Source organism: Melospiza melodia, chromosome 30 (assembly GCF_035770615.1).
Source record: "Melospiza melodia melodia isolate bMelMel2 chromosome 30, bMelMel2.pri, whole genome shotgun sequence".
Taxonomy (NCBI): domain Eukaryota; kingdom Metazoa; phylum Chordata; class Aves; order Passeriformes; family Passerellidae; genus Melospiza; species Melospiza melodia.
In genome coordinates this window covers 1,348,792-1,376,432 of record NC_086223.1, presented here as the reverse complement: position 1 = coordinate 1,376,432, position 27,641 = coordinate 1,348,792, and the positions used below count along the sequence as shown (strand labels likewise).

At 46.8% G+C, this 27,641-nt stretch overlaps 1 protein-coding gene across 5 annotated transcripts in view; it reads left to right on the top strand.

Annotated features, from left to right (window-relative positions):
* The window catches only part of KANSL1 (KAT8 regulatory NSL complex subunit 1), a 74,471-nt gene that overhangs the window by 7,026 nt on the left and 39,804 nt on the right, over positions 1–27,641 (top strand). For 4 of the 5 annotated variants that reach the window (XM_063178975.1, XM_063178974.1, XM_063178971.1 and 1 more), the window contains exon 2: positions 8,219–9,587. In XM_063178975.1, coding sequence (XP_063035045.1) covers positions 8,302–9,587 — 1,286 coding nt within the window. In that variant the 5' untranslated portion in view covers positions 8,219–8,301. Of the gene's footprint in view, positions 1–763; positions 1,003–8,218; positions 9,588–27,641 lie in introns of those variants that run through there. The other variant, XM_063178973.1, reaches the window with a different exon arrangement.

Sequence of the window (27,641 nt, the reverse complement as noted above, 5' to 3'; positions counted from 1 at the left end):
CTGATTATATATATATATATTTTTCTTTAATTGAGAAGTCAGCAGCGTTTTAAATCGGCCGAGGGGGCGGTGGAGCAGAGCGGGGCCGGGGAGAGCCGGGGGAGCCCCGGGCCGGTACCGATCCCGGTCCCCCTTGGTTCCCCCTCGATTCCCGGCCCGGTTCCCGGCTCGGTTTCTGGCCCGGTTCCCCCTCGGTTCCCGGCCCATTTCCCGGCCCGGTTCACCCTTGGTTCCTGGCCCGGTTCCCCCTCGGTCCCCGCTCGGTTTCTGGCCCGGTTCCCCCTCGGTCCCCGCTCGGTTCCCGGCCCGGTTTCTGGCCCGGTTCCCCCTCGGTTCCCCGCCCGCCCCCGCGCACCAGGGACGGGCGGCCCGGCTTTGGCGCGGCAGCGGGGATGGGGACGGTGTTTTGGTTTTTTTTTTTTTTTTTTGGTTTTTTTTTTTTTTTTTTTTTTTCCCTGTATAGCCGCACTGCCAAGGTAGCACAGCTGTGTGGGGCTTAATGGATTGATATGCTGCAGGAGCAGTTAATTGTGGAACTTGGTTGTGGTACTGTTATAGCTGATTTGTAATGATTTAGCAATGAGGAATGACTTGTGTTCCCTCGTCAGAGGTGATAAAGCAGCAGATGACCAGGCAGATGTGGCTGTGGGTTTCTCTTGCGCCTTTTTCCCCCTCTTTTGCCTGTTATTTTTTTTGAAAGCTGTATTTCAGTCCCATTTGCTGTCGGAGATCATCCGGTAACCGGAGAGCTGGTGAGAGTGTGACATCATGCGAGGCAGGGGTGAAAACTGAGCGGTTCTGTGACCAAAGTCACTTCCTTTTGCCCTGTTTATAACTCGTGTTTTGGTGAAGGCCACTGCCATTATCTAATGAACGCCCAGAACAAAGCCTGTCTCTGGAGTTCCAGCACTCCACCCTTCCCTGCTCGGGCTCCACTTGCTGCCTGTCCTCAGGAACCTCAAAAGGCTTTTCCAGGGAGGATGAGACTCAATGGACAGCAAGGTAAAGATAAGGCCTGAGGATTCTTAGGCCCAGCCCAAGGGGAAGGGTAAAGCTTGGGGAGTGGAGAAAGGGCAAGCAGCACATATTTTTATTTCTGGGCTTTCCCCTCAGCCCCTTCCATACAATTTTCCTCTTATGGAAAATTGCCTTTTTCTAGCACCATTTTTTGAGAGTAGGTCAGTGGTATCTCAGCCTGAACCCAAACAGCACCTGATTTTGCATTTTTCTGTTCGTTTTTTTACTGGACTGTGAGAGAAACAGGTGGGTCAACTTAGGCCTAAATGGGAATTTAATTCCTGGAAGGGTCTCAGGTGGATCACATGGTGATGAGACCAAATAATGAGTAAGTTCTGCACGCCTGCCTCTCTTTCCAGTGTTTATCCTTCCTTTAAAAAGAGCTCTGAGCACTGGGCAGTTGCAGTGGCAGGTGATCTGAGAAGCAGCGTTTCCGTTGCTGCATTTTATAAATACCGTGTCCCTGCTCATGACTTCCAGGAATACAATGTCTATCTGGAATGAAAAGCAGCAAAGACTTGGTTTGAAAATCCTTCCCCGTAAACAGGAGTTTGGCTGCATGTTGGAGGATGCAGTTTTCTGTGACAAATCGTTTAAATTGGAATAAAAGCTTTCTGTTCTTTCTCAGCCGGGCCAGGAGTTGTCATACCCAAATCAGCAAGAGTCTGGGTGATGCAGAACTTGAGTAAACATAATTCCATTAAACCCTGCACATGTCCTCGTCAGCCTGAGTTCAGAGCTGTGTTTTTGGAAGAGGAGAGGTTGGGTAAGGTCTCGTTCAGGTTTTTAAAGAAAGTTAGAAAACCAGTCTGGATTTCTTCTGCCACGAGGTGCAGCCAGCAGGTGACTGCCAGAGTTTGGAGAGTGAGACAAATGGAGAAATGGGAGATGATAATAGTTGGGAAGACTTAATTCTGGAGTTCTGACAGTGCAGTATCTGAATTTAGTGATGAAACTGTGCTGTTTATCTGATAAGATGAGGGAGAAAGGTAACAAAATCAAATCTTAAGAGGGGAAATGGGGGTAGCTGTCAGCCTGAGCAGGCCTCATCCTCATCTGTGCCTGAGTTAATCTCTTGCTGCAGACTTGTTTTTTTCACATTTGGTGGAAAGAAAAGTTTAATTGAAATATATATTTCTGTACTGGGAGCTGCTTCAGGCCTCAGAGGCCTTAGCAGAAGGTGGACCTTAAAGATTTCTAATTTTCAGCTCTCAAACGTTAGGAAGCATCTCTGTGAAATCTTTACAACTTCCTGTCAGGGTCTGCAGCGACAGGATGTGATGGGAAGGTTACTGCCAGGTTGCTCTGCACTAAATGAGGAAGAGCAAGCCCAGCTCAGGCTGTAATTAGGGCCGTGGAAAAGAGCCTGTGATGTGTGAGTGAGCATCACCTTTGATTAAACTGCTTGGAGCTGGTGTCGGCCGTGCTGGGCTGTGCTCTCCTCTGAGATCAGTCAGCTGAGCTCTCTGTCCTGAGGATGCTGAGCTCCAGTCAGAGTAAAATCTGTAAATTTGGCTGCCAGCGTGGGCAGGGGTCTGCTGGTCTGGGAAATTTAGCTCTGCTCCCCTTTGGGTTATTTTATTTTATTTCCTCTTGAGGACCCGGCCAGTTATCCCAAGGACTTCTTGTAGTGAAACCATGGTTCTAAAATACTAAGTATAAAATATGAAGTATTATGATGGTGCCACTTTGTGGAGCAGGGGGTTGTTAAGGGTATGGCCACTTATCCCAAGGCACTCCAAAATACTTCTTGTAGTGACAGCCAATGCCTTGTTCTAAAATACTAAATATAAAATATGAAGTATTAAGGTGGTGCCGCTTTATGGGGCAGTGGGGTGTTGAGGGTGTTGGAAACAGTTATATATGCATTTGAGCAAAGGTGGGTATGGCTGTACCTAGTGAATGAAAATGTATCTTTAAAATTAAAAGGCAATTCTGTTTTTTTGTTTAACTTGCTCCCTGAGTCCTGAGTTCAGTTTTTCATATTTCCTGGGCAACTTGCCCAGATTATGCGAAAGAAAAACAAAATCTTTCTGATACTGGATGGGGGAGACCCAGATTTCCCAATTAAAGCTTTCTAAAATTTTATTTTATTTTTTATTTTTTGTCTCTGACAGGCTGCTGCTTTCTGCAGATGTCCCATTATTATTTTTGAAACATATTTCTTTTGATTTGACTCTAAACTGCACCTTTGTTCTGAAGAGTAGCTTAACAGCAATGGGTATTTTTATCTCCAGCCACTTAGTTTTCCAGGTGAAGGCATTCTTGCTTTTAATTATTCACTTTTCCAGATTTTTTTGGCAGTGATGACAGTTAATCTTGCTTTGTGGCTTCAGTTTTTCTTTCTGACATCATATTGATGAAACCTCCTTTACCTCAGATGATGCAATTGGTTTGGTTTATTTATATCCAGTGAGAGTTCACAGGCGTAAGAGAGAATTATTCTTGCAGAAGAGATCTCAGAGTTGACCAGACCCTGCCACTCATGTGGACAAGGAAATAGAAACAGTAGCTTTTAGTTTAATCTTGAGAGCTTCTCTTTGGAAACAAACAGAAGTGGAGCTCAGTAGTATTTCTGGTATGTTCTTACTACTAAAATTCTTATTTTTCCCTGGGAGATTAGGTGCAAGTCTGTAGTGTTAATAGCTGTGGAATGTACTCATGTGTATGTTGTAAAAATCTGTGGTTCTTGTGCATGTTCTTGACCATTTTAGAATTAATATTTAAAAGAAAAGAGCCTGTTTCCCAAATGTGGGTCACTGCAAGCACACAGTCTGCACGTGATAACTGGCTTATCAATAAGGTGATCGTCCTGTCACATTTCCTTAATTAAAGCTTTGAGAGTTGCTTCTCATGTAAATCCCTTTCTAAATTGGTCAACACCTGTCTTACAACTACAAAATGTTGAGAGGTGATAACAAAAGGCACGTAGAGAATCTGTTACGTACAGTTGTAACTTTGGTGGATGGACATTGTGGATGTGGAAAATATTTGTAGGGCTCAGGGAGTTGCTGTGTGTTGTTATCTGCTGAGGTTAGCACAGATGATGTGTTTTACTTGCAAAATGAAGTGTAGAGGGATTTTATTTTACCAAGTTTGGGGGGTTTTCGTGTGCTTTGTTTTGGTTTTTTGACTGAAACATATTTGTAACCACACGGACTCAAGAGTTGGCTGCGCTGCTGATTTGTAGTGGGGGTGGAGAGGGGAAGTGGGGATTGGTATAATGCTCACTTCCTTCGGGGTAACTCTGCTTGTGTTGCTTCTAGCAGCACCTTTGTGTGCTCAGGAAATGGGTGCTGGGGACAGCTTGGGCTGAAGGGCTTTCGGGGTGCAGTAGTGCAGAGTTTGGGGTCACGTCAGGGAGTTAAACCACAATCAAGGAACGTAAATGTGTGAGGTGGGCGTGTGAGGCCAGGCAGTGCAGGGAGGGATGGAGGGCACAGGTGAGGGAGCCAGGTGGGTGCCACGGTGGGATTGATGTCTGGGAAAAGTGCACACACAGCCCTTCCAGAGCCAAGCTGGTGCCTCAGAGCTCCCCGTGTTTCTCATGACCCTCACTGGAAGCGCAGTGCCTGGTTTCTCCCACAAAGAATTCAGAGAGCCAAAACTTCCTGTGTTTGTTTTGGGCTTGTTTTCTGGGGTGCCACACAAAATCATGTGCTTGGAAGCCCAGTTCTCCTTCCAATGTCTGATTGTAGAACCGAGTTTTAGAAGCAGAGGGTGTTGAATAAGTCAGCAGGCCAGGGGATTGTTTTCAGGGGTGTCATGACCTGGTCCTGCTCCAAGTGTAGTGTGACTGGGTGTGTTCCTCCTGCCCCTCTGACCTCCCATCGCTGCCTTGTGTCCCACTCCTCCTCTGCTCAGGGTTCCAGTGATGGGTCAGGAGTCCCCCGAGGAGCCCTGGTGGCTCTGCTGCCTCGCTGCACTCCTGGGGAGCGAGGGAAGATGGGCGAGTTACGGTTACCCTGGTTTTACCTGCTTGCTGCAGCCTTTCATCTTGGCTCTGTTAATTACTGCTGAGTGCTCTGGCAGTGCTCTCTACTCGTGAAGGGAAAATGAAGAATGTTCATTCAGGATTAGCTAAAGACAGGCTGTAAACACCACGCTGGCCTTCCAGAGGCAGCTCCTCCTGGACCTGGCCAGGCCAAGTCCAGCACAGGGGCTGTGCCAGGGCTGCTGGAGGCTGGGCTGGGCTTGAGCTGTGCTGGTGGAGCTGGAGCAGTGTCCAGTCACCCTGGCAGCTCTCTCACAGCAGGGCTGGTGCCACAGCAGAAGCCTCTTGGTCACACGTGTCACCTTGAGGGCTGGGAATTAAAGACCCTTGGCAGGGAAACAGTGAAAAGAGACTGTGGGTGCTCACGTGGATCTGCTAATGCTGATGGGTGACGGCAGTTTCAGTAGAAATTGCCAGCATGGTTTGGGTCCCAGGAGCAGGCAACAGATTGGGGATAATTCTTGGAATTATTGTGAGACTTAGCAGAATGCTCTGAAAGTTCCTCAGACTGTGAATGACCTTCCCATTCAGTGACCTTTCCTTTTGTTTATTCTCCTTCCTCAGAGATGCCTTAACACCTTCTCCCCTCCAATTCCCTGTTATGAAGAAATTCCAGATAAGTGTAATACAGCTTTAATAACAACACTAAAAACAGAGGGAGGGAACATGCTTACAAATGTTCCTTAATGTCTTTTCCAGGGTTGCTCATAAAAGTTGAGGTCTAATTCAGTGTTAGAGGAGCCAGTGCTGTCCAGCACACAGAGAGTTTATAAGGACTTAAATAAAATACAAAAAATAGGCCCAATAATTTTTTGGAGGTCATCTTTAAGCTACCAGAACAAAGCTTTATTCTTAGGGGAGGCTTTCCAGGCTTCCAGAGTACTCCAAATGCTGTCCACTCAAGGAAAAGTGGAGCCAAGGAGGTTTGCAGGAGCTTAGCAGAAGGATTTGCTGTTTCCAAGTGGGTTTGCAAACCCGGAGGAAAAAGCAGTGTCAAAGTTTTGCTTCCGTTTCCCACTTCTGTTAATTTAAGCTGATGACCTACAAATTAACTCACTCCAGCCTGCATCTCCTGCAGGCTCCTGACTGTTCATGAAGAGTCATTTAGCTCCAAGGGGAGGGGTTTCTGCTCTTTTTGCACTTGTGTGTTTCCAGAGCCACTGTGGATGTCTGGTGGGAGCTGTGGTGGAGAGCCCTGAGCCAGAGTTCCCTCTGGAAGGGAAACCCAGGTGTTTCTGCAGAGCTGGGAGCCTGTTAGGGGCAGTCATCCCCAGCGTGTGTCTCTAGTGAAGGTCTTGGAAGGAGAGTGGAGGGGAGGAAGTCTTTATTCTGACAGTCTTCCTCCCTCCTCTCCCAAGGGTGTCTTAGTCACAAGTGGAAAGTTCCCTGCAAGTTCCTTTTTTTTTCATTCTTCCCTGAATAGGCATGTTCAGTTTTTATTTATGGACCCAAATGGTGACTAAAAGCCATTTTCAGTGAGTGTGGCCTAAACTTTTAGACATGCAGATCCTTTTTTAGTAAGGATAAAGTGTAGTCAATTACAGAATACAGTAAGGTCTGTGAGCTGGGGACTTGGGAAGCCTGAACCCTCCTCCAGCATCTCTATATTTCTGCTGCAACAGCTTTTTTAAAGTGGATTTCTCTGGGAGTGTATTCTTTCTCCTCTGTCTCCTTCTTCTGTCACCTAACTGGATTTTATGGAGAGTGAGTTAGAGGGACTGTGAGCAGGGTAGGGACAGCCCTCAGGACCAGTCCAGGCTGGAGGATGAACAGATGGAAATCATTTTGGGATTCCAGGACTGTGGAGGGTTTGTGTTTTGGACCTGGTGAGGGGCTGGACAGTTGACCAATGTATGTACTCATTAGAAACCACACAGAGCAAATTTTGAGCCTTCCCTCCATGGAAATATGGGTTTGTTTCTCTAACTCATCTTTGACTTTTCACAAAAATTCAATTTCTAGTACTTTGATTTTCAGCCTTGATGTCTTTCTGGTCCCTGTTACAGAGGAGCACCTGAATCTGATGTTGGGAGCAACTGGATGAGCCCAGAAACAAAACTGGCTATGAAATTTTCCTTGTTAAACATATTAAAACTTCAGCTAGTCCTTGCTTTTCCTGTAAAGTGGTGCATTAATGTGGTCATTGGGGTGTGTTAATGAACAACAAGCTTATGCAAATTTATGTGAAATTAGAGGATTGGCATATCAGGCAAGAGATCAGGGCAACTTTTTATTATTAAGTTGACATGAAATATCCTATGAAAATGCTAAATAACTTCAGCAGTAAAAGGAAAATCAAGTAACTGTTTCACTGGCAGCACAGCTGGTGCTGTGGGTTATTTGAATGCAATTTAAAAAGACATTTAAAAACACTGACAGTTTTAGTGGTAAGGAAGGTGGGTGAATGACCAGAGACTTGTAGATGGATGGGAAGAGGCTGCGGTGTAGAGAAACGAAGAGTTTTTAGTTCTTTAGTTATTTCTTTTTACTTGTTTGCTCTAGTAGGGTTAAACCCAGACTTACTCTGACAGTCAGTGTAGAACTCCTCTGTGCGTGTGTGGGTTAATCTTTATCCATGCTCTTGAAAGAGAAATGGGAATTGCTCACACTGGAAATCACCTGGCTCGTTCGGAAATGTACTTCTGGGAAAGTAGGTTTCGTATACACGGGGGAAGAGACTTTCTTGAAATCCCGGTTTCAGGGAAGCAGTGGGGTTCCTTCAGCCACTGGGAGTTTAAGCATATGGAGATTTGTTCCCCTCAAGCCCTGTCTGTGTTACATGTTATAGTCAAATTTGTCATTTTTAAGACCCCTGAGCTGGCAGTAGAAGCACTGAAAGCTATTTCATAGGTGTAGCTCAGGGATTTTAATGATGAAGTCGGTGAGCTGCTGGCATTGAGGAATAGGAGCATCCACGGCTGGAGCTTTCATGGAGGCCTGGAAGGGTTCTGTGAAAGATGGGAGTAGCAGTTCCAGCCAGGCACCAACTGTGGGAGATGCTGGGTTCTGGAGGGCTGTGTGTTCCTGTTTCTGCTCCCTGGTGCTGCTCTGCTGAGCAGCTGGGGCTCCGGGGGGGAGGAGGCCGCGCTCAGCGTGGCGAAGCGCGAGCGCCGCGTCCACATCTCGCTGCCGTTTCCAAAGCGGTTTTTGATTTATTTGCCCCAAGCGCAGCGCCTGACCGTGTGTTTTGCCTTCCCCCCCGTGCAGGCTGCCCTCGGGAGCGGCAGTGGGAGGCAGTGGAGCTGGCCTCGGCAGCGGGAGAGGCTGGACTTCCCGTGTGTCTGTGCTGAATGGCTGCGATGGCGCCCGCTCTCACTGACGCAGCAGCCGAAGCTCACCACATCCGATTCAAGCTGGCTCCCCCGTCCTCCACCTTGTCGCCTGGCAGTGCCGAGAGCAACGGCAACGCCAACAACATCCTCCTGGCTGCCAACGGCACCAAAAGGAAAGCCATTGCTCCGGAGGATCCCAGTCTAGATTTCCGAAACAACCCCACCAAGGAAGAGCTGGGCAAGCTGCAGCCGCTAGTGGCCTCTTATCTCTGCTCGGATGTAACATCTGTCTCTTCAAAAGAGCCTCTGAAGCTGCAAGGAGTCTTCAACAAGCAGACAGTCCTTAAATCTCACTCTCTCTTATCTCAGTCCTTTTTGAAAACAAGTGATCTGTTGGGGAGGCAACCAGTGTTGGAATTCACTTTGGAGAATCTAAAAACAATGAGTACCAATAGCCAGCCACCTCTCCCGCAAGCGCCTGTGAATGGCTTGGCCAAGAAATTGGCCAAAAGTACCAATTCAGACCATGAAAACTCTAGTTCTCTGAATGGTGGGAAGTGTGCTTCTCCTTCTGCTGCCCTCCAGACTGTTGACTATAATACAGGAGGTTCTGAATTGGGGGACTTGAAGACCGGCTTGACCAATTGCACTCTTCCACACAGAAGCCTTGACGCAGAGCACGCAACTCCCTTTAGCAATAATAGCACTGCGAATAAACCCTCCCTGAACTCCGCCGAGCAGCAGTGGGTGCTGGAGGGCGGCAGCGGGGACGCACGGGTGCCCGGGGTCGGCAGCAGCAAGCTGGAGGAGCAGAAGCCCTCGGTGCTGCCCGCTCACCACAGCGCCCTGGACTCGGAGATGAGGACGAGGGCCCTGCTGCGGCGGCAGGCGGACATCGAGAGCCGAGCCCGGCGGCTGCAGAAGCGCTTGCAGGTGGTGCAGGCCAAGCAGGTGGAGAGGCACATCCAGCAGCAGTTGGGCGGCTTCTTGGAGAAAACGCTGAGCAAGCTTCCAGCCTTGGACCCCCTGAGGCATCGGAGCCAGCTGATGCTGACCAGAAAAGCAGAAGCAGCCTTGAGGAAAGCTGCGAGCGAGACAGTTACTTCGGAAGGCCTGAGCAACTTCCTGAAGAGTGATTCAATATCAGAGGAACTGGAGAGATTCACGGCCAGTGGCATGGCCAACTTGAGATGCAGCGAGCAGGCCTTCGACTCGGATGTCACTGACAGCAGCTCGGGGGGAGAGTCGGACGTTGAAGAGGAGGAACTGACCAAAGCAGACCCAGAACAACCCCACGTACCACTGTAAGTAGCACTCACTTGTTTCCTTTTGCTGGTGGGGAGCAAGATGGCAGATAAAAATACAGTTTTTGTAGGAGCCCTAAATTTTGGACGGTGTTGCGTCAAAGAATTGTAAAAACTAGTGTGGTGTGGTTTGCAGCACGTACAGCACTGAAGATAAAATTCCTCGTGCTTACTGGAAATAATCTTTGGTGTTTTTGGAGCAGCAGGTTGTGGAAATAGTGGCTGGCTGGAGTAGTGTGAGCTGCAGATACAAAACTGGAATGTTTCTCTCCAAGATGCTTTGGTCCTGTCTCCTGAAAGGAAGTGCTTGTTGTTTTACAATGGGAATATTTGTTGTAAGCCTGTTGTGTAAAGTAAGGCCAGTCTGAATCTGTGTAGCTGACAGTATATTTACCATTGAGGAATTATTTTAATTGTTAAATGGACTGTCTGGAAAAAAGTACTCAGAAAGGATTTGGTTCAAGTGCCAGCGGAAGTGTGAAACGAGTGTGTTCCCTTCTTGAATCTGGGAAATTACTGCTGGGAATTTTCTTCTTGTCTGTGAGTTGCATTAAATGATGACAACAGCTTCATAATTATGTTGTTAACTGGATGCTGTTTGCATAAGTATTAGGTGTCAGTGTGTGTGTGGAGGAGGAAGATCCTTCTTCAGGCAAAAGGTCCTGAGACAGGTCAGGGAAGAAGGGATTTTTTTGTTCCAGACCCAGAATTTTCCCTGGGACTGCATATTTTTGCAAAAATCTTTTAAGAGGCTGTGTTCTGAGTTTAGTCTGTGTGAAATCTTGCTTGCATCAGTAGATGGATGGTCTCTTCCACCCTGATGGATGTGTTGAACCTCAGTCTGTGAAGTGTCATTATGGTCAACAGAAAGGTCCCAGCATGGGCACAGAGGTCCTGGCTGGAATGCCAATGGCTTTCTCATCCAGACTGGAAATAGTCACCAGGACTTCTGAATTCCTGCACTGCCCTGGGGCTGTTCAGATCTCTCTGGAGAAATCTCTGAATGGATTTGGATACCTTTTGTCCAGACTGTGTTAGTGACTGGTGGAGGGCTGTGTGACACAGATTTTACTGAGCTGGGTGGACGTGAACTGTGGGCCCTTGGTAACTCCAGCATCCTCTGACAACATGCTTGTGTGGATGAGTGCCGGTAACCAGATGTTACAGCTTTTGAATATCAAATTCCAGCTAAATGTCACATTATGTTTTGGGATGGTGGCGCAGGATGAATTTCTGCATGTGAAGTTGTAAATGTGGTTTGAGATTGGGTTTCTCCCAGTGCAAAGCTGGTAGCTGGCTGATCGTGTGATATCTCCTGGGTGGACATAAAGGGGTTCTTGTGCTGTTAGAAACAAGAATTTAGTAACTTTATTCTTGTTTTATAACATCCACAAACTTACTGTTGGGATTAGTAATAGAATTGTATTTCTAAGTCTTGTAGTAGTTATTGGAGGAGACATTTGACTAAAAATCTGTCCAAAATAATATTAAATTTCCCATATTGTGGGTTTCATGGCTTCACGTGTTGTCTAGCAAAGTGAAATTTCCTTGCCACTCCTTAATCCCAAGAGGAAGTGCAGCACTCAGAGACACGGCGCGTGAAATTCTGACTTTTCCGCCCCTTGCGTTAGTCATGCCTTCACCTTCTGAGTGCTCTTAAAAAGCCCAAGATTCGAAAGCTAATAAAAAGGCTGATCCCTCTGTTGTCTCTGGGTTCAGAATGGTGTGTGTGCACACTGGCATCTGGGCCAGGCCCAGCAAAGCCCGTGTAAAGTTGGTGCCTGTGGCTATTCAGGAATGAGCCATCCCTGCACTGACCGTCCTGTTGGATGGGTGCTGTGACATTGGCCAAGCTCTGGCGCTGCTGAGCCTCAGTGCCTGTTGGTGCTTGTTAGTGGAGCTCCTCAAGTCACCCTTCAGAGCTGGTACAAGCTTCTGAGCACGTGTAAATACCATTCTTCTCCAGCAGTGCTAGGAGCAGGAAGGGAAGAGCCGAGTTTTCCACTGGGAAGCTGCCTTGGGCCAGCTGATGGTGCAGAGCCATGTTGGACATCTGTGTGAGGGCAGAGGCTGCTCAAGGAGGGCTGGAGTTTCTGTCTTTATGAATTTACTTCTTTAGGAAGGAAGACATGAACCCTGATTATTTTAATTTTGATAGTGAGATGGAATATGTCAGTGTGGAATGGAGACATTCCAAACCCACCTGGATGTGTAACCAGCTTTAGGAGACCCTAACTTGGGTGATCTCCAGAGGTCCCTTCCAACCCCAGCAGTTCTGTGATTCTGCACACTCTTCATTGCTCAGTCACCATCCCTTGGTTCTGCATTGCTTCTGGATGCCCCTGCTTTCCCTCCAAAAAGTTGTTTAGTTGTTGTAAACCTGTTGTATATTTGCTTCTAGACCTTTGGTGAGAGTTGTGGCACCAGCAATGGCTCAGAGCCTGCTGGCCATGAGTGGCCATGTCACTGACCACCTCAGAGATTCAAGCAGGAGCACCCAAAAGAGACAAAGACACGTTTACATCATGCTTAGATAAGAGCTGACCTTTGAGTTTTTCTGGTGTGGTGACATTCCAGAACCGGTATCTGGTCAAGGACAGACTTTGAAGCATTTGTGTTATTCTGACCTGCCTGATCTCAGCCACAGAGCACCATCTCCCTGAGAAATTCTTCATTCCAGTAGTGTTAGGGATGTATCAGAGCTTGGTAGGTCCTTTTAAAGCACTCCCAGACCTGCTGCCCAGGAAGGTGCTGTCATTCAGGTGCATAACCAGGCCATCATGTAATGCATAAACAAAGCAGGGAGGGATTTGTTACACCTTTGGGAAGCCCTGCCAGCCACGGGCTTGGTTTAAGGAGGTGCTCCTGGTTCTCAGGCTGCCCATGGGGAAGGCAGGTGTGTGCAGGCAGGGCTGGGTTGTGCCGAGTGCTTTGCTTTGTGTGCATCAAGGACCACCGTGCTGGGTTGTGCCTGCTGCCAGGGTAGCAGTGCACAGGTCTGCCTCACAGCTGAGATTGCCTAGGGTGTGAGCAGTGCAGAGGGAGGATCAGGAGAGCAGCTTTGCCTTTGCTGGGCGGCGAGGAAGGCAGGTGGCAGAATCCAAACTTCCCTGGCTGGGTGTGACTGGAGGCAGCAGCGCCTGAGAAACCTGTGCGACTGTGAAAGAGCCCAGGTGCCCTTTGGGGGTGGGCAGGCCCTGGCACAGGGTGCCCAGAGCAGCTGGGGCTGCCCCTGGATCCCTGGCAGTGCCCAAGGCCAGGCTGGACAGGGCTTGGAGCAGTTTGGGTCAGTGGAAAGTGTCCCTGCCATGGCAGGGGTGGCACTGGATGGGCTTTAAGGTCCCTTCCAACCCAAACCATTCCATGGTTTTATGTTGCTGTCAGCGTGCTGGAACTGCTTGTGAAACATGGTTCAGAGAAGGACATGGAATTCTTCCCAGTGCTGGAGGGCTGCTGGCTGAAATCTGGTTTATGTGGCTGAGTGATAGTTTAGAAAGTCACCAAAGTCCTGTTGTTTCTGTGTCCCTGTGCTAATACATTTAAATAGGAAATATTTCATGTGGCTTGTACACTTTTATAGTAGTTGCTCTTCTCAGAATGGTGGTTTCTTTGGTTGTGTTGGATTTGCCTGCAGACAAGTTTAATCAGAATTTGTCAATTATTTTTGGCTGGTTGGTGACCTGTGCTATGCAGTGATGTAGACATGAGCTGGTGAGTGGTAGGTGATTTAGTTCAACTTGAGTCTGTACCATGGAAAAATTTTCTGAAAAGGCAGTGAAACCAAATATTTAACTGGGACTTATCTTTTAGCTCGGGTTTTCTTATCTGGAAAGTCAGTGTTTGGTTGGCAGTTGCATTGAGCTGCTGAGAGGGAGCTGCAGTTCCTAGTGACCAACTTCTCACACCCCTGGCTTCCCACAGAGCCTTTCCAAGGGTCAGACAGTCCCTACAGCATTCACTTGTGGTTGTTGTGATGCCTATGGCCACGATGCCTGAGCACACTTTAATTATTCCCATTTACTGAAGGGAAATCCCAGCACCTTGTGCACTTTGGTGTTGCAGTGAATCATTTCACAGCCCGTGTGTTGTCTCCTCCCTGCACTGCGTCACGTTGTGCTGCTGGGATTTCAGAGTTGCTGGCTTGGAGTAGTAATTAACATTTCTTTCCCAGCACTGATTTCCAAGTCCTGTGTTGGAGATGAATGCATGGGGCATTTGGGTTGGGGGTTGCCTGAGGGGTGGCTGCAGTTGGTGCATCAGCTGACTGAGAAATGGGATTTAGGGATTTTAAATTTTTTCCCTTGATTATGTTTTTCAAGTGATAAATGATAATGAAGCCTGTATCTCAAGGCCCATTAAATGATATTTCTCAAATCCATGACTTTATGGAATTATGGTTCAGATGGCAGTCCCCACATAATTCAGAAATCAAATCACACACCATGGGGGACTAAGCAAACTTTTCCTAGTGGTCACAAACATGTTTCATTAAATGATTTATGCACAGCAATCCTAAAAGTTTGTCTCTTTATCACCTTTTCAGTCACCTACTTGACACTTTGGGTGTTTTTTGTTGAATTTTAGCTGTGCTTGAAGGTGCTGATGACAGCAAGGTGCCTAACTCTGTTTTTTAGCTGTTTATGAGAACTTACTTGTGTGCTGTCTGAGTTGTTAGTCTCAGCAGTGATGTGTTGGTCAGGAGAGAAGTCCTGAAAGCTCTTTCAGAAAGAGAGAGCAAATCCTGAAATGTTTTTGCTTAGCATTTAAAGCAGAACAATGGAGCAGCTGATTGTTCAAAAATGCTTAATCAGGTATCTGAAGTAAGTAGGACACTCCAAGTCCCTCTTGCTTTTAAGGAAAGAGGGCAAACAAGAATAGTCAGTTATTTCTCAAAGAGATGCTGGTCCTAGTACACTTTTTACAGATATTATGGGTGTCTAATAAGTTGTTTCTGACTTTTATTAGAGCCTTGATCCTCATGCAGACCTCAGTGGAGAAAGGCAGGGAGGTTTGGTGTAGGTCAGTGGCCATCCACAGACCTCAGATAAGGCAGCGTGGTTGTCCTTCATCTGAGAGGGAGTTTGGTGCTTTGGTTTAAATTTATTTATCTATGCTGAAAGCCCCTTCCACCCCAGAGCAATCTGAGGTTCTGTGAAGCAGCACTCAGAGGTGGCTCACACGTGCAAGGAACAGCGTTTGGATCAGCGCTGTGAGGAGGAAAACGTTTGAATTGGGCGTGTGGGGAGTTGAATGCAGACAAAGCATCTTCCTGGCAGATGCCTTTAGTGCCCCTGCAGCGTTTTGGGTTGTTCTGCTCAGAGCCAGGTCTTCTCTCCCTGCTTGTCAGGCTGGCCTGGTGTATGGAAGATAATGCAGAGGGCTGGGAATGATTTGTGTCTGCTGCTGCCAATAAGCTGCTCTTTTGTCTCTCCAGCCCTTACCCAGTGGGGCAGCGAGTAACAACAGGCTCTAGTTCAGATTTTCTAGGAGTTGTGGGTGACACTGTGAATAGGGTTGTATAAATATTTACTTTGCTTTTCATTGGAAAAAGCCTGTCACAACATCTGAAGCAGCAGAAAAAAATTTTTTTGGAAGTTTGGGAATGTGAACTGGTGTTGAAAACCCGGTGTGGTACTTATCTGCTTTGCTGCAGTCTCCTCTGAAATTGAAGTCAGTGTTTGAGCGAGGGAAAGGGGCCCTGTTTAGAGCTAATCTCCAATATTGAAGGCTAATATACCTCTGTGGGGAATGGGAAAAGACTTTTACACTGTGTTACACCCGCATCTGCAAGCTGACCCAGCTCAGAGCTGCATTTTTATTCATGCTGGTACTGACAGAGGACAACAAACGACTGCATGGCCGAGCTTACAAGTGGAGCAAGGGTGAGCGTGGAATTCCTTAAGGAAGAGATTGTAAAGGTGCTCCCAGGTGTTTTCCTCAAAGATTTGGAGTTTCATTCTGCAGTGACTTGGGCACCCCTCTTCTGTTCTCTCCTCTCACAGATCCCTTCTGGTTGCACTCGCCCAGCAGTGCTAGACTTCCAGCTGGGGGAAAATGTTTTTCTTGCTAAACTGGCACTACCCCAAGAGATTTTTCCACGGAGTGTGTTTTGGGCACACCCTGGATGTTGGGGCGTTTTGCAAGTGTCTCCTTTCAAAGGCTTGGAGAGCTCGGTGTCTCTGCTGGGCCATCCTCAGATAAAATGCTTTAGGTGGGGGAGAATTTAAAAAATTGGCTTAGGTTTTATTTGCTGGATTTTGGAATGAAAGGAAGGGCTTAAAAATATAAATAGGTGAGGGCCTGTGTAGTGACTAGGAATTCAGATGGGAAGTGGGAAGAGAAGCTTGAATTGCCGTTGGGTTTGTTGCAGTTGCCCTTCTCATCTCTGGAGCCAACTGGGACTGATTCAACTCTCCAGTGCATTTGGAGTTGTCTCTGGTTGTGGCTCTGCATTTGAAAGATCTGCTTTCACTTGAAGTACTGGAATGGTTTGCTTAAGTAAGATCCAGCTCCTTCTTTTCTTTACCTTTTTTTCTTTTTTTTTCCTGTCCTATTTCTTTTCACCCCCCTCTGACCTTCCCTGGGATAAGGTTACTTTCTGGAATGCCTGCTCCAGGCTTGACCTCAGCACTGAACAAGCTATTTATGGGAAGGGTACCTGGCACAGGCATGCCGAGTTAAGGATTTGCTAAGGATGCCTGGGATTTTCCTGTAAAATGTAAAATGTGCTGTTTCACTGCATTGCATCAGCACTGAGGGGGGCACACTGCTTTGGTGAGGGAGAATGTTTAAAAGGGGACAGTCAGAGTCTTGTGCTCTTGAGACTTCCCGTTCACTGCTTTTGTTACGGGCTCCAAAATTCTGCAGCAGATTGGTCACGTGGAGGGTGTTTTCCCTTTTCCTGCCCCTCCCAAACCAGCCTGAGCTCTGTGCCAAAGTGTGCCTCCCGTGTGCCAAGGTGTGCCATGCCAGTGCTGTCCTGGCTGTGCCGGGCAGCGAGGGCAGACCCAGGGAGGGTCAGCTTGGGTAGGGAGGGCAGATCCAGGCAAAGAGGGCAGCGCTGGGCAGGGAGGGTCACCCTGGGCAGGGAAAGCAGCCCCAGGTAGGGAGGGCAGTCCTAGGTAGGGAGGGTGACCATGGGAAGAGAGGGCAGATCCAGCAGGGAGAGCAGATCCAGGCAGGGAAGGCAGCCCCAGGAGGGTCACCCCAGGCAGGGAGAGCAGATCTGGGCAAGGAGAGATAGCACAGGGCAGGGAGGGTCACCCTGGGCAGGGAGGGCAGCCCCAGGCAGGGAAGGCAGCCCCAGGAAGGTCACCCCAGGCAGGGAGAGCAGCCCCAGGGTGTGTTTGGGGCTGCCATGGGGCCAGGATCTGTCAGGTTAGTGAGGTGAGCTCCTGACAGGTGGCTGCTCTGTCCCCGTGCTCGTGTGCAAGCTCGGTGTCTCAGTGCAAAACGAGATGTTCCCTGTGATAGTGGTGGCACAGCTCGGCTGGCACATCCCGTGACGCGCCTGCTTCTGAGGCACTTGAGTCCCTGCTGGTTATGAATGAGCACAGGGTGCTCTCTGCACAACTCCTGGTTCTCTGCTTTAAAGAGGTACAGCTCCTGTCTGGTCAGTCTGTGCATCCTGCCTCTGGGAATGCACTCACACAATCACAGAATGCTTTAGGTGGGAAAGGACTTTAAAGTTCGTGCAGTGCCACCCCTGCCATGGCAGGGACACCTTCCACTGTGCCAGGCTGCTCCAAACCCCAGTGTCCAGCCTGGCCTTGGGCACTGCCAGGGATCCAGGGGCAGCCACAGCTGCTCTGCTCAGAATGGAATTCCAGAGAGTTTTGAATGTCATTTTACTGCCTCAGAAGTGCCTCCTTACAGGGTGGATTTGTGAAAAGTGACTTCGTTTGGCTGCTGGCTTAATGAAATATTCAGTAATTTAAAGCAATGCCAAAAAAACCCAAAACACCCCCCCTCCCCTATAATAGTGACTTTTTTAATATTAGGCTCAAAATATTTGATCATCAGATTACTCAAAGAGGGAACTAAGGATGATCAGGGTTCTCCTCATGCAGCAGAGCTTTAGGCTTTTGTATTTTGTGACATTTTTGCAGTTTCCATAGTAACACATAACGATGTTGTAAGAAATGTTGCAAGAATTTTATTTGTGTAAGGGAGGACTTTCAAATATTAATGGAAAGCAGTGTGAATTGGAGGGAAATGTGTGTGATGGGAGGCAGAGAAGGGTTTGATGTAGTGCCTGGAGTGAGCAGCCATCCGTGCATTGAACTGGTCTTGGCCAGCAAACAGGAAAATAAGAGAGCTTCAGTCATCTGGGAAATGTTTGCCACTAAGTCTTTCTGGTGCTGTAGGTGAAGCTTGGGAATATTTGCTGTTGCTCGTTCTCCTGGTCCAGGTAAAGAACATTTTGTCTCCCAAATGCTTCTCATCCCAGCCCATGTGCAGTAGGAGCTTCATCTCTTTGCATGGTGTTAAAGATTTGGAGCTGTTACCCACTGGCATTCATGGGGGGCTGTAGGTTTAGCTGAGATAAAATTGGATGTCTTCCTTTAGAAGCCTTGAGGCAGCTCACAGGCTCAGTGTGCATTTCCTGAATTCCCTGGTGGCTCCCCTTTAATACCCAGGGCTGAGCTTTGGCTGTTGGAGGGCTGGTGATGTTGCATTAGCAAATCCATTCCACTCCTGAGAGGGAACCAGAGAGGTTTTTTTTGTGGTGCCATGGACAGAAATGGGGACAGGGATCTGTCTGAGCAGGGCACACCTGGGTTGGAAGGTGCTTCAGTGCTCCTGGCTCTGCTCTGACAAAATTAACCTGTTGTGCTCCCAGCTCCTGCTCCCTGTGCTTTGATGCAGGAGGTGATGGCTCTTCCTGTTCTAGTGACTTTTTTCTCCCCCATCCCAGTGGCCAGGGGGAGAATATTTCTGTTCAGCAGCCGTTGCTATTCCTAGGCTGGGCCAGTTGCATGAATAAAAATCGCAGCAGCTAAATCTGCCTATTTTTGTGTGAATTGGAGCCCTTCTCCATGTGACTTCTGCTGTTCCCGTGCTGGCTATTTCAAAAAAATGAGACAATCAGCCTTCTGTAGATCTGCATTTTGAATGCAGAACCACTTGCAGGGCTCTTGCTCCATGTATGCAACATTTTGTGGTGTTGCCTTTTACTGTCTCAGGCTAAAACAAGAAAATTATTCTCTCTCTGCTCCTTTCATGTCGTAGGTAGCTCTCCTGCCATTAGCAGAGATTTCTGAAAGTCTAAGGCAAGGTGCTGTTTATACTGAGACAGCAGAAAATAATGTTAAGAAACAAAGCACATTAGGAAATCTCCCAAGGCATTAACTACTTTTCCTACATCAAGGTGGATTAAATTGATACAAATTAATTTTCAGGTATTTTTCATTGTGATGGACACAGCTGAGTGTCGTGTAATGACTTCTCCAAGAATCGTTGTGCACGTATTGGTCAAAATCATCCCATTTTAAATAAAATAAATCTGTTTGAGTAGTAGCCAGCCACTTGAGGAAGATTCCTCAGTGTGGTGATTCATATTGTGCCTAAAGACTGCTTTCCATACTCAGCCCTCTCTCTCCCCCTACCATCCCCCTCTCCCTGCCTCTGGAAATGGGCAGGAAGCCCGAACCAGCTTAACTCTGACTTATTTAAGCCTACTTTTAATAAGTAATACTTGTAAAAAAAAAATCTTACCTGAAGGCTCTGATTGGCATTGTGTTGTGTATTAGATGTTAACCTGGTTTATGAAGTGTGTAACTGCTGGTTTTTCTTTTTTTTTTGGCTGCCTTTTTCCTGCATTTTAAATTCTTCCTAACAGGCTGGAATTACATCTGTCTCCAGTTACAGCGGTTCTGTGCTGGTTCACTCTTTTGTGTGAATCTTTCACTTGTCAGACCTGCCCCAGTGCCCCTCCTCGAGTATTCATGGCCAGGTCTTTTGAACTAAAAGAGTTCTGTTTCTTTTTGCAGCTAATTCTCCAGCATGCTGCCTCTTGAGATTAGTATTTATTTCAAAATGGGATCCTCTGAGGAGAGAAAATTTTCATGACCCATCCCAGTTGTCATTGGCACAGCTCTGCCTTTGTTTTTTTTCCCCTTTTCTCTCTGTACCAGGCATGCTTTGATTATGTTAAACTCCTGAAACCAAAGCCCTCCAGGCTGGGTACAGGTAAGCCCTGATCAGATTAGCTGCTCTGCAAATTGGGTTGGTTGTTGTGCCAATGTTTTCTTGTGCTTGGGCAATGAATTTGTGTACTAGGACAAGGTGCTCCTCTCTGAAAAATTAAAGGAAAAATTACTTGATTGAGTGTTTTAATGGCTTTAGTGAAAATTATCACAGGATATCTGGAGTTGGAAGAGGATCACCCAGCTCTGCACAGACCCCTGTGCCTCTTTTGCTCCCACAATAAAAAGATGCTCAAAGTGAAAACTTTGTAGTGCTCAGTGCTGCAGCTCCTTGAAAGAGGAGGATGAGGAGAAAATGCAGTGGGTGTTTTGTTCGTTGTTGTCACGTCTGTGAGGAGGATTCTGGTTGTAAATTCCCAGCTGCTTTTAGCTGTAATGCTCGGAGCAGCGCTGACTGCAGGACTCCAGCAGGGAGGGAACCTCTGCAGCCCCTCACAGCCTAACAAGGTGGTCCCCACTAATGAGGGTCGGTTCTGGAGCCCAGTGTTACTGGAGGAATCCTCTCTTTATTGTTTTCCTCTGATGTCGCGGCATTCCTCAAAATCCCTTTCATCTACTTCTTGTCTGCTTGTTAACAACCATCTGCATGCAGAGCACTTGGCTACTTTCAGTCTTTGCCTTACATAATTGAAGTTTCCCCCCCCCCCTCCTCTTTTTTGGAGCTTTCTGGTAGGAGTTTTTTTTTTCCTCTCTGATGTAGGTGTTTGAATTTTTCAGCTAGTCAAACTAGTACATAAAGTGATCTTCCTGTTCTGGGCTTGCTGCAGTTGTCATACTGGGGAGAAAAAAATTGGTTTTACTTCAATTAATTAGGCATGGGACAAAAGTTTGCTGCCCAGAGCAGCTGTGGCTGCCCTGGATCCCTGGCAGTGCCCAGGGCCAGGCTGGATGGGGTTTGGAGCAGCCTGGCACAGTGGAAGGCGTCCCTGCCATGGCAGGGGTGGCACTGGGTGGGCTTTAAGGTCCCTTCCCAAACCCAAACCATTCTGTCATTCTGTAGAACTGTGTAATTTTCCTTCCAGTTTGAGAGACTGCAACCAAAATTTTCAAGAAAGCATATCCGGGGAAACCTTTTCTCTTTTTTTCTCTTTTTTCTCTTTTTTCCCCTTCTTTTTCTTTTTCTACTGTTGGGTCCTACAGAGCTCTGCTGGAGTTTTAAAGTGAGTTGGACGCTCATTGCCCAGCCATTGGGGATTTTGTTGGATGAGGAATAGTGGGATGTGTCTGTCCTGGCTGCCCTTGGGAACTGCTGACCTGGTACAAATGGGAGTATTAATTGAAGTAATGGAGCTCTCCTGGGTTTCACTTCATCTCTGAGAGTAGCTTGTCCAAAAGCATCTTGGTTTATTTATTTAGCTGATGCTTGGTGGGATAAAGGGGGTTCTGAGAATTTGTGGTTATCTCCTTAGCTGTGGCTCATGCTGCTGTCTGAGACAGGAGACAGGTAGTTCCCCTCCTCTTCCTCTTCCTCCTCCTCCTCCTCTTCCTCCTCCTCTTCCTCCCTGCCACAGAGAGAGCAGAGCAGCTGCCCGGCCCCCTCCAGGATTAATCATCTCCATCGAACCTCTGATCAGGTTTTGACACACACTAGGGCAGAGAGCTGATGGAAAAGTGTTGTCTTCTTCCACAGAGAGGTCTTGGAGAATGTAGAAATCCATGCAAAAATCTCTCTTTTCCAGTCACTGTAATTGCCTGTTAGCTCAGAGCTGGGCAGTGTCACTTCTAAAGCTGCATTTATTGCACAAGATTGTGTGATGATTTCAGAGGGACATTTTCCCTTTTACCAAGGCTCTTTTTTATTTAGATGGAAAAATCCCACCCTCTCTAGTAGTCATGAACTCCCTGGCCCTTTGAGGGAGCTGACAGTGCAGAGCTGCACTGGCTGATCACAGTTCCAGTTCTTACCACAGCTCATTCCAGCTCTTCTAATGAAAAAAAAACAAACCTGTCATATCTGTTCCAGAGCTGGGAATCCTCTAGATGTGGGGAGGTGCAAATGTGTAATGGTTTGGCTGCAGGTCCTGCTTGGCCCTCTGGACCCCTTGCAGGCTGTGCAGTAATGGACTCGCAGCCACGGCTCTTTGTTCCTGCTACAATGACTTTTGTGTTGGCTTTTGTTGTGAAACTCTTGGCTCCGGAGTTTGTGAATGTGTTTGAAAACCTCCCATGTGTTGTTGGCTTTCTTCTGACACGTGCAGGGAGTTGGATGGGCTGGGAGAAGGATGCGGTCCCAAGGCAGGGAACCCTCAGCTCAGCTTGGGGTACCCTCAGATGGATGGGGAGCATCCCTGGGGCTTGGAGGGCTCTCAGCCTCTTTGCAGCACTCTTATAAAGTCCCCATAGGTTGAGAACCTCTGTTCTGTTCCTTGTGTGAACCCATTTTTAGTTTTTCCAAGCATTCAGGTCTGGGTGATGTTGTAATACTCCAAACTATTCTCGTTTGCTGCCTTTCCTCGTGGATTATTATTTTACTGAAAGTTGCCCCAGTTCAGTTTTTTGGCTCTTAAGCTGGCTTTTAGATATGTGAGTGTGACATGCTTTGCTTCTGCTTGTAAATAAAAAAAACTAAATGAAAAAAAAAGGCCTAGTATTCACATCTCTAGAAAAGCCCAACTCCTAGAAAGTGGTGACTGCAGGGTGAGTAATGCTCCATTCACTCCCACTCCCTCTTCCCCCAAAAGAACAGGAAAACCCTCCTGAACACATCTTTGATAAAAAATCCTCCTGATGAGATTGATGTCTTGATTTTTTTGAGAGACTGAGATTTGGGATAACGGTGGAAGCTCTGCTGCTTGGATGAGATGTTTCAATGCCACCAATCAAAACATCTTCTAAAAATATCCCATCTTCAGGAAGAATCCATTCTTGCAAATTGGAGCCCAGTATTGCAACTGTTGGTTGCAGAGGGTCCAAATTTAAGAAGCAGACTGATATTTCTCTGTCTGTTCTCCCTTTCCAACTCCTTATAAAAAATGCTGGATATTTATTGTAGACTTCACACAGCATGAAAATAAAATTAAGAGTATGAGGTGCTCCAAACTGTGGCACTTGAAATGCAGTGGAGTTTGCTCAGAAGGTAGAAAGTGGCCTGATTGCTGTGCAGATACTTTTGTTCTGTCTCCTGCCTTGTGTCTTGGCATGAAACAAGCATTATCTAGTCCTTGTGAAAAGTCCTGGAGTAGAGAGTGTGTCTTGGCTGAACCTGATTGAAAGGGCTGAGGAAAATCTATCCAAGAAAAATAAATTTCTGGTGGAGCAGCCAACAGAGTGTGTGACATGAATCACTTCTAGAGGGATGGGGGTGGTACAGAAAGGTGGTTTTGATTTGGCTCTGGGAAATATGGCTGAAATGGGGGGATACAGGCCATTTTTATGTGTCCTCACAGACACAATTAAGATATAACATCTCTTTATAGCCTAAAATAATTCAGTTCTTGGTGTTTTCTCACCACCTCCTGTTCCCATGGCTTCTCTTTCCACCTTTTACCCTGAACTTTCTCATCTTCTTTAGATCTTAGAGAAGAGCTTCTCCCTTTTCCCCTGCTCTGTGGACCGTGGAGTTGGGTATCTCAGATGGGGCAGTGTTGGCTTTCATCCCAGAGGGAGTTTGATGCGTTGGTTTCAATTTAACTTCCTTGGGTGAGGTTTTGGCTTTTTTTTGGGACAGAGCAGAGAGCCTCATCCCCAAAGTGCCAGCAGGGACACAGCCCCACAGAGCTGCTGGTGTGGGTTCCTGGGCTGCCCCAGCTCTGGGGTTGTGATGGTGTTCACAGGGGTCTGAGGATGAGGGAAGAGATGAGGATCTGACTCCGTGTTTCAGAAGGCTTGATTTATTATTTTATGATATAAATTATATTAAAACTATACTAAAAGAATGGAAGAAAGGATTTCATCAGAAGGCTGGCTAAGAATAGAAAAAGAAAGAATGATAACAAAGGTTTGTAGCTCAGACAGAGAGTCCAAGCCAGCTGTGATTGGCCATTAATTAGAAACAACCACATGAGACCAATCACAGATGCACCTGTTGCATTTCACAGCAGCAGATAACCATTGTTTACATTTTGTTCCTGAGGCCTCAGGAGGAAAAACCCCAAGGAAAGGATTTTTCACAAAATACCATGGCTACATGGGGGTTATTGCTTTGCAGAGGTTCCTCCTCCCAGGGCTGTGTATGTAGGGAGGGAGAGGAGCTGAGAATCACCCCTGGGTGTCAAGGGCATGGTTCCCTGCTGCTGTCTGTCCTTTCCTTTCCCAGCCTGTGTGTGCTGCCTCCTCTCCCTGTCCCTCCCCGTGCTCCTGCAGGTGAGGCAGGAGCTCCCCTGTTTGCCTTTACAACAGGGAGGAGCCGTGTAGCAGTGGCAAACCTGCCACGTCTGCTCGATACAGACCCGCATTGTCCTTGACAAGGAAAGAGCCTTCCAGTAACTCACCTTGCCAGCAAGAAATCGGATTTCTTTTTTCAAATTTTTTTTTTTTTTTTTTATTAAGAGCAGCTGAGTTGCTTGGAATCAGTGTGGTGTTTAGTGACACCCAAGGAGGTTGTACTTTTGTGAATAGAAAATGCTGCTTAATTGCTCAAGACAGCAGTTTATTCTCTCACGTTATGGAATTCCAGTCTGTGTGAACCCAGCAATGTGGCTCTGAACTCATTATTTTGATTTCTTGCTCGCTGCCTTGACGTAGTAGGAAGCATCTCTCCCTTGCAGAATGAAATGCTGAATCTGTTTTAAATGAGATTAAATTAATACTGCGTTCTGGGGAGCTCTTTTACAAAGAATCAGCAGCGTTCTGCTCTTCTGCAGGATTGTGTTAATCATCAGGCATGAGCTGAAGGACTGTGGTCACATAAAGCTGTGTAACAGCCCAGCAAAAAGCTGGAAAATGCTGAAGGGATAACTCAGGTATCTCTGGGAAGAGAAGCAGGCTGCAGGAGTCCTGAGTCACAGAAATAAATGGAATTGACTATGTGTTTCCCAAACAGCAGCTGAATCCGACTGTTCCAAAATAAAATGGTTTTGTTTTCTCTTTCACATGTGACGTACAGTCCTTTTTATAGCTTCTTGTGTTTTTTAAGCTATAGGGAATTGTGAATGATTTGTGTGAATTTATAGTGAGTTTTGAAAGGCTTGAAAGCATTTTGGAGTGTGTGTGTGTGTGTGTACACACTCTGTGCGTGGTATACAACCAACATTTTAAAGAAGCCTCTGTGCTGATTTAGACCCCAGCAGTTTGAGGCCCTTGCTCTCATCTCTGTAGCTACAGGTATGGTTAAGTTTCTTGGCTGCAAGGAGGAAATCTGCAGTCTCTTTTTCAATGCAACCTCAATAGAATTTTATTAAAGCAGGTTTTAGGACAAGCAGGAGGTGAGGTGTAGGTCACTGGGTAAAAGCAAGCGTGTTTTGAGAGCTTGAATATGGAATCTTAATGTATGTGGTAGAGGTTGTTCTAAAGTTTGAAACACAAGGTTTAACATCTCTTCTAGCATTTTTATCTTTATGTGGATAGCAGGATGCAAAATACTTAAACATGGTTCAGTTCCTATATCTTGATGCTTTGTTTCTGGCTTCTGCACCACCAGTGTTTTATCTCAGTTTTCTGACTTGCTGTGGCAAAAGCAGAGAGCTGTTAGATAAGGGGCTTTTAAAGATGGGACTTGTCAGTAAGAAAACAGCCTGTAAGCCTTGCTTAGTCAGCCTTTTGATGAAATTAAGTGGTTGCAAATTAATTTGTTCTTAATAAATTAAACTGAATACAGTTACTAGCTTGTCCAGGACTTTGTTTATAAGGTCCAATAGATTTCTTGGAGCTTTTATTTCTGTTGTAAGTTCTGTTTTTATATCAAAGGACATAAATCATGAGTTCTTTGTTGCCTTATGAAGGTCAACATCCTATATCATGGACCGGTGTCTCTGGGGAGGAAAGTTTTGCCCAAAACCTGCTGCTTTTTAGCTCACATCAGCCTTACTCTCCCCTTTTTTCTTCCAAACTGGAGACTGTGAAGGCATCTGCTGCTACACTTGTAAATGGAAGAGGAGATACTGGAGAGGAAATATTGCCTGTGCATGTTCTGTGTCTCAAGCTGCATTTGTAACAGCATTGCCTGTTGCCCCATATTCTCAAGGATGAGGCTTTCACAGGCTCTTAGCAGGAATAGTTGGCATATTTTGCATGCACAGATGATTCTTTAAAGTAAAATAAGTATAAATTATCCTTGACCAAAGCCCAAGTGGGTTTTGCAGCATTTTGGTTTTTTTTCCTTAGGGAAATAAGGGGAAAGTGCTGCTCTGGGAGGTAAGACTTTATCTGCGGAATGTGCCTAAACATCCTCTTGTAACTCTTCCCTGGTGAACACAAAGCATCTGTGCTGTCTGTAACGCTGCTTGCACTGAGCTGAGGAAGAGCTGGGATCAAAAAGAGCCACGGGGGTGCTCTGAGGTTCACTGGGTCACCGTGGCCACCTCTGTGCACTCCCTGAGCTCTCGCAGCCCTAACAGGTGTCTCCCTGCAAATATGTGCCAGTGTTTGCTGTCTGCTGGGGGAGAACAGAGTTCCTTTGTTGCTGTTTGGAGAGAGGAGGGAAGGCAGCCAAGTTCAGTGCTGCTTCATGGCAGAACATATCTCAGTGCTTTGAAGTTGTGTGCTTTTTAAAATCAGACCATCCAGACTGCAGCTCTGCAGTTCTTTCTTGCATTCGCTGTAATGTGCTCCAGTTACAGACATGTTCTTCTACTAAGATTTCTTCTATTCTTTCTTCTTCTTCTTAAAATTCTGGTCATTTTTAATCCTCTTTTTGTTACTGCTCTGATGTTTGGGAGAGAGGCTACTAGTTCTCTGTCCTTTTGGGGGACACACAACAAACCCAAAAATTCTGCTAATCAGTCATCTTCTTGGTCTCAAATGCCACCTCTTTCAAATACCTGGGCTCTAACTTTGGACATAAAGACTGGACATCCCTTTAACTCCTAGGACATAAAAGCAAAGCTCTTGATGCAAGAAATACTGCCTGTCAAAATAATTCATAAGACCCTGGCAAAGGTTTTATTTCCTGGAGAGTGTTCAGCTGAACCTGATGGCTTCCCCATTCCTTTTGTGGGAGTCTCTGGATCTGGGTGCAGTTGGAAGTTGAAAAAGATCAGGATGTGAATCACCTGATGTGCTCCTGAGTGGGGGAATTTGGGAGGAGGGTGGCAGTGGCATTTGAGTGGTTTTATGGAGTTTTTAGTCACTGGGAGACAGAATTCTCAGAACAGGTAACAGAACATGGTCTCCCTTTATAGCAGCTGAGTTTCCACAGGGGGAAGATTTGTGCATGTGTGTCCTGTTAAATCTCCCATTTTCACAGGGAGCTGTGGTGTGGAGCGGGGAGAGGGGTACACGGTGTGCCAGGCTGCTGGAGCTGGCAGTGCACTGAATTAACAACCTCCTCCTCGAGAGCTGCAGCTCCTGGGAACTGCCAGCACAGATTGAACTCCATTCACTCCATGGTGGATTCTCCTCCCTTCCACGCAGCAGGAATTTCTGTCCTGCAGGATGCACTGGGCACGTGATGGGGGTGCTGCCATTGGGAGGATGATTTCTTATGGCTCAAAGTGCTTCTGATCATTCCTGAAATAAATTGCTGTTATTTCTGCTCTTGCCTTGCCAAATACCCCAAAGCTGTGTGTTCACCTTTCCCAGCAGCTCTGGAGCTGTTGGGTAGAGCCAGTCCCCTGCTTCTGTTCCAGTTTCTCTGAAAGCAGAGAAAGAAAGCTTAATGGGTAGTTTTTAATTTCCTTAGTAGACAGTTCAGAATCCATATGGGAGAGAGACTTTGTGATATCTGCATTCTTACTGCGTGGGGAAGATT